The sequence below is a fragment of the Camellia sinensis genome, chromosome 13 (genome assembly GCF_055761805.1).
Source record: "Camellia sinensis isolate YWXY chromosome 13, ASM5576180v1, whole genome shotgun sequence".
NCBI classification, from domain to species: domain Eukaryota; kingdom Viridiplantae; phylum Streptophyta; class Magnoliopsida; order Ericales; family Theaceae; genus Camellia; species Camellia sinensis.
The window spans coordinates 22,527,483-22,533,601 of NC_138973.1; the positions used below are offsets into that span (position 1 = coordinate 22,527,483).

Genomic DNA, 6,119 nt, shown 5'->3' on the forward strand with positions numbered 1-6,119 from the left:
TTTAGTAAACGAGCCGAACTCGGGCTCGAATATTAAGCTCGTTTAGTAAACGAGTTGAGCTCGAGCTCGCATAAGCTCGGCTCGTTTATCTTTATTTAGATTATATAATTAATATATTATGTATATATTAAATAATATATAAATAATAATATAAATACAATTTTTATATATTAAATAATATAAATAATATTAAAAAAAAATTATCGAGTCGAACTGAGCTCGAGCTTTATTAAAATTAACGAGTCGAGCCGAGCCCAAGCTCGAGCTCAATAAACGAGTTCGATAAGTAAACGAGCCGAGTTCAAACTCAGCAAAGCTCGGCTTGGCTCGATTCGTTTGCAACCCTATCAAGAAATTAGTAATTTCAATTCTCTCCTTATAATCCCAAATAAACAGAGCCAAAAACTATTAAAATGTGGGGTCCAAATAAAGAAAGCGATTACTGCAACACTTATAAGTAACAATCCAAAACGCCCATTAGAGCTCACCAACTCTGAGAGTCAGACCTTGTTTTCGCGGGAAATAAAAATAACAGACCGATCGGGTCACTAACTAACTGAAACCGCACAAAATGTCCAAAATGACCTCACCATTCTCAAAACTCCCACTCTCTTTCTTCTACGTCTTCATCACTCTCATGCCCTTCCACGTAATTTCACAGTCCCCGGCCACTACCGCCGACCAGACAACCCTACTCAACCTCAAAAAGCTGTGGCAGAGTCCGCCGTGGACAGCCTCCTGGAACTCCTCATCCTCGCCGTGCACCTGGCCGGAGATTCAGTGCACCGACGGCACAGTCACCGGACTTCTCCTCCATGACAAAAACATCATGGACACAATCCCACCGTCGGTCTGCGACCTCAAAAACCTCACCATGCTCGACCTCTCGTACAATTACCTCCAGGGCGACTTCCCTAAGGTTCTCTACAATTGCTTCGGTCTCCAACACCTAGACCTCTCTCAGAACTTCTTCGTCGGCCCAATTCCCTCCGACATCGACCAGTTATCCTCTCTCCAGTTCATCAACGTCGGCGGAAACAACTTCTCCGGCGAGATCCCGCCCGCGATCAGCCGGTTACCGGAGCTCCGGACATTGTACCTGTACCAAAACCAGTTCAACGGCACGGTTCCGATCGAAATCGGAAATTTAGCGAATCTAGTGAATCTGGGTATGGCTTACAATACTATGCTTTTGCCATCGATAATTCCTATAGAGTTTGGGAATTTGAAAAAGCTGGAGTTCTTGTGGATGACGATGACGAACTTGATCGGGAAAATACCGGAAAATTTTGGGAATTTGTCCAGTCTTCAACACTTGGATCTCGCTAGAAACAATCTGGATGGTCCACTTCCTCAAGGACTGTTCCAATTGAAAAACTTGAGTGTAGTGTATTTGTATAATAACAGTTTGTCTGGTGAAATTCCAAGTCCAATCGAGTCAAACTTGATCGGATTGGACATGTCGATGAACAATTTGACAGGTTCGATACCATCTGATTTCGGAAAATTGAATCAATTGAAAGTCATGATTCTGTATTCGAACCAACTTTCCGGCGAATTACCACCCAGCATCGGCCAAATCCCAGCCCTAGAGACCTTCCGGGTGTTCACAAACAAACTCAATGGTACTTTGCCGCAGGAATTCGGTCTTCATTCGAAACTCCAGTATTTCGAGATTTCCGACAACCAGTTCACCGGAGATTTGCCTCAAAATTTATGCGCCGGGAAGACTTTATTCGGCGTGGCGGCTTCTTCAAATTCTCTCACCGGGACCGTGCCTGAATCGCTTGGAAATTGCCAAGCTTTGCGTAGTGTTCAGCTATTCAACAACAATTTTTCCGGTGAGGTTCCATTAGGCCTCTGGACATCGCGCAATTTATCGAGTTTAATGCTGAGCAACAATTCTTTGTCTGGTACACTTCCGAGTCAATTAGCTTGGAATTTGTCCCTGGTTGAGATCAGTAACAACCAGTTTTCCGGTCCGATTCCTACCGGAATCGGTTCTTGGGCGAGTCTGGTTGAGTTCAAGGCTAGTAACAATCAATTTACTGGTCCAATTCCGGTGCAGATAACCGCTCTTTCTCAGCTAAGCAACCTTCTTCTTGATGGAAATTCACTTTCCGGTGAATTGCCATCGACAATAATGTCATGGAAGTCGCTGACTAGTTTGAATCTTGCTCGGAACAAGCTTTGGGGTCAAATTCCGGCGTTTTTTGGTTCTCTGCCTGACCTTCTCATTCTCGATTTGTCGGAAAATCAATTTTCCGGTCAAATTCCGCCCGAATTAGGCCATTTGAAGCTAACCAATTTAAACCTTTCTTCCAACCAATTTTCAGGGAAAATCCCAGATGAGTTTGATAACTTGGCCTATGAAACCAGTTTCTTAAACAATCCAAAACTTTGTGCTAAAACCCCGATTTCAAACCTCCCCAATTGTCTCACCAAAAGCAGTGAATCCAACGGCTTATCGCCCACAATTCTCGCAGTGATTCTTGTTTTCGCTGTAATTCTATTCATAGCTACTGTTATATTAACCGTCTTCGCGGCCAGAGACTACCGGAGGAAAAAGATCAAGCGAGACCTTGCGGTGTGGAAACTGACCTCATTCCAGAGGTTTGATTTCACAAAGAAAATAATTTTGTCGGGTTTGACTGAAAACAATTTGATCGGAAGTGGTGGGTCGGGGAAGATATATAACATCGCTGTCAACAATTTAGGCGATTGTGTCGCTGTCAAGAAGATTTGGAGCAATGGGAAGTCAGATCACAAGCTCGAGAAAGAGTTTCTGGCAGAAGTGGAGATATTGGGCACAATTAGGCATTCGAATATAGTGAAATTGCTGTGTTGTATTTCGAGTGATGACTCAAAATTGCTTGTGTATGAGTATATGGAGAAGCAGAGTTTGGACAAGTGGTTACATGGGAAGAAGAGGACTAGCTCTGCCACCGTGTTGAGTAGTTTGGTCCACCACGCGGAGTTGAATTGGCCGACGAGGCTGCAGATTGCAGTTGGGGCTGCTCAAGGACTATGTTATATGCACCATGATTGCTCTCCGCCGATCATTCACCGCGACGTGAAGTCTAGCAATATTTTGCTGGATTCTGAGTTCAAGGCAAAGATTGCTGATTTTGGACTTGCCAAGATTTTGGCCAAGTCTGATGTGCCTAATACCATGTCTGCTGTTGCTGGTTCAATTGGGTACTTTGCTCCAGGTAAGACCACTTGAGGCATCATCTCTTAACTCTTATTAGTTTGCTTGTTTCAGCAAAAAACATTTCGTACTTTATGACTATTGGTATAATATTAAACAAAAGCCAACTAGAGATTGATTTTGATGAAAAATATTTTTCACTTTTTGAAGGGAAAAAAAAAACATTTTTTAAACCTACTAGACAAGTGAAAGTCTTATCAAAATTATCATTATTATTGTTGTCATTGCTACTACTATCAAATCCACCACAATCATCATTTTTCAAGATCGTAATAGAAATATAAAAACTTTTTCCAAAGAATCTTTTTCACTAAAAATATTTAACACCATCATTTTTAGGGCCGCAATCAAATATAGGTAAATATTTTAACCAAAATATGTTTTCTAAAATGTCTTTTTTGTGAAAAAAACTTTTCTTGGGAAAAAATTTCAGCTAAAACAAAAAGACACTACCCCTTTTTCTCCCTTTTCCGCTTGAACTGAAAATGTTGCTTTGGTTATAGAATACGCCTACACAAGAAAAGTGAATGAGAAGATCGATGTTTACAGTTTCGGAGTTGTACTCTTGGAACTAGTGACGGGAAGAGAACCCAACGACGGAGATGAGCACACGAGCCTCGCAGAATGGGCATGGCGCCAATACGGAGAAGGAAACTCAATTGCCCACACATTTGATAAGGACATCAAGGAACCACATTACTTGGAAGAAATGACCACTGTCTATAAACTGGGCCTCGCATGCACAATGACACAACCTTCTAGTAGGCCTTCCATGAAGGAGGTTTCGCAGATTCTACGTCGTTGTGGTCCTATAGAGGGCAGCGAAGGAAAGAAGGCGCAGCGTGAGTATGATGTTGCCCCACTCCTTGACAGCGCCACATACCTTTCTAGCTACAGGCGTTCAGATGAAGATGATGACAGTGTAGCATGCATTGTGTGATGTTGGAATTGGGTGTAGAATAGTTAATAAGTAGTCTCATCAGTATCATCTGCATCAAAACCAGAATTCGAGGGACAACACTCCTTTCAAAAATCACTTGACAAATCAAATCCATATAATCATAATAGAGGGATTAGATGAAGATTAGGATAGTTTTAGTTAAATTTGCAGCTTTTGAGGTTGAAATTAGTCATAGGTATTAGTGTAGTTTTTTTTTTTTTTTTTTTTTTTTTTTTTTTTAGCATGCAAAGTATGTAAAATTTCTCGCTAGTACCAAAAGTAAATTTTGGAATAAGATGATTTCCCCTTCTGATTAAGAATAAAACAAGCAACCTTGTCCCAATTGCAATAACAATTCAGAAAATTCAGTTTCTTTTCGAACTTTTACACTGAGACCGATCAAAATTATTATATTACTTTAATATTTTTTATATTTTAATTTTTTAAGCATTAAAAAAATAAGTGAGTAGGTTAAGAAGAAAGATATTTATAGAATAGCTCTACCCTTTCTCTTCATTTATTAGATATGTAGATTTCTATCAATAAGGTTAAGATCATAAATTTAAATAAAAATTTAAAAATCGAAAGAGAAACAAAAAAATAATAATTTATATTTTATTCATATTATTATCTTCACATTTTTTCTTTCCATTTCTAAATCCCTAATCATATTCATGATCCAAATGCAGTCTTGAAAGTCTACTTTAAATCACTCATTCACACTAAACTGATAAAACCGAAACATAACAAAACCAAAAAATTCAGTTTGGTGGTAACCCAGACTTGAATCAAATTGATTACATCCTTTTTCACCACACTAAACGTTCATACTTGCAAACATCTAGGCACTATTTTTGCCGTTTTCCCGTTTCTCCATCGTATGTAAAGCAACCTACCGTCTCCTCCTGCACTCTGTTTTGTAAACGCAATCCAAAGAAAATAGAAACGGCTAAAACCACCCTCGTTGCATCAAAACACCATCAAGACACTTTTTTTTCTCCTTCATATAGAAAAATTAACAATGTTGGTGGAGAGAGAGAGAGAGAGAGAGAGAGATGCCATACTAGAAATTGTATTGCAAAAGCACAAGTAAACATAACACAAAGGTATAATTAAAGTCACAGGGCCTAGCAGAGACATGAAGGCCACAAAACTAACCCTTACTAAACAAGCTGTTCCATATCGTCTAAACAGAAAGGCATAAGATTTTCAATACCAAACAAAGAAAGTAGCAAAGCTGATCAAATAACAGGCTGCCAAGTTTGGTAAAGCCCCAAGCTCTGTTCCAAAAGAAACTTCCACTGCTCAAAGCATTTTTTTTCTTTTTTTCCCTTTTGATTTAAGCAGTCATTCCCAAGTTGCAGGAGGGTGGTATTCCTTTCCTGCCCTCTTCTCCTTGCATACCAATGATTTATAGAAGGACTTGGCTCCCAAATTTTATGCTGTTGATTTCAGACTCAACCTGCTAGGAAAAAATGACACAGAAACAACCAAACAGGACAGTACAAAGATAACATGAATTCACGTCACAAAATTTACGGTTTCAAAAAACATGCCTCATCACTGGCTTCTGCATTGATTCAGAACTAGCCCGATTCTGGGATTCCGCCGGCATTCCAAGTGCAGTAGCCGGCTACAATACAAATCAAGTGGGAAATAAGAAGTGAGTTTGGTACCCAAGCCTCGGACAAAGAACATGAATTAGGCTCTTAAGCACAGTAACTGGAGATGTAGCACATGCTGTGGTGCAAGATCAACCACCACATGTACACCAGTTAGAAGATTGTCTGTGCAAAAAATTAGAATGATCAAATGATGATTATGAAAAAATCTAATAAGTAGGAAGGGGAAAAAATCAGTGTCTGGAGGGACAAACTGACTATTTGATCCTAATCTTCTATTTGCAACCCATGAAAAAAGGCTTGACATAAAAATCTTCTATTTGCGGCATAAACAATAGGGCAGCAA

The 6,119-nt window shown here is 39.7% G+C and overlaps 1 protein-coding gene across 1 annotated transcript; it reads left to right on the forward strand.

Moving 5' to 3' along the window:
- Positions 1–411: 411 nt before the first annotated feature.
- On the forward strand, positions 412–4,476 carry LOC114315350 (uncharacterized). Its single transcript, XM_028261965.2, has 2 exons — positions 412–3,212; positions 3,715–4,476. Exons 1-2 carry the CDS (start codon positions 572–574, stop codon positions 4,149–4,151), a joined length of 3,078 nt encoding a protein of 1,025 aa, XP_028117766.2. The 5' UTR covers positions 412–571; the 3' UTR covers positions 4,152–4,476.
- Positions 4,477–6,119: the final 1,643 nt, after the last annotated feature.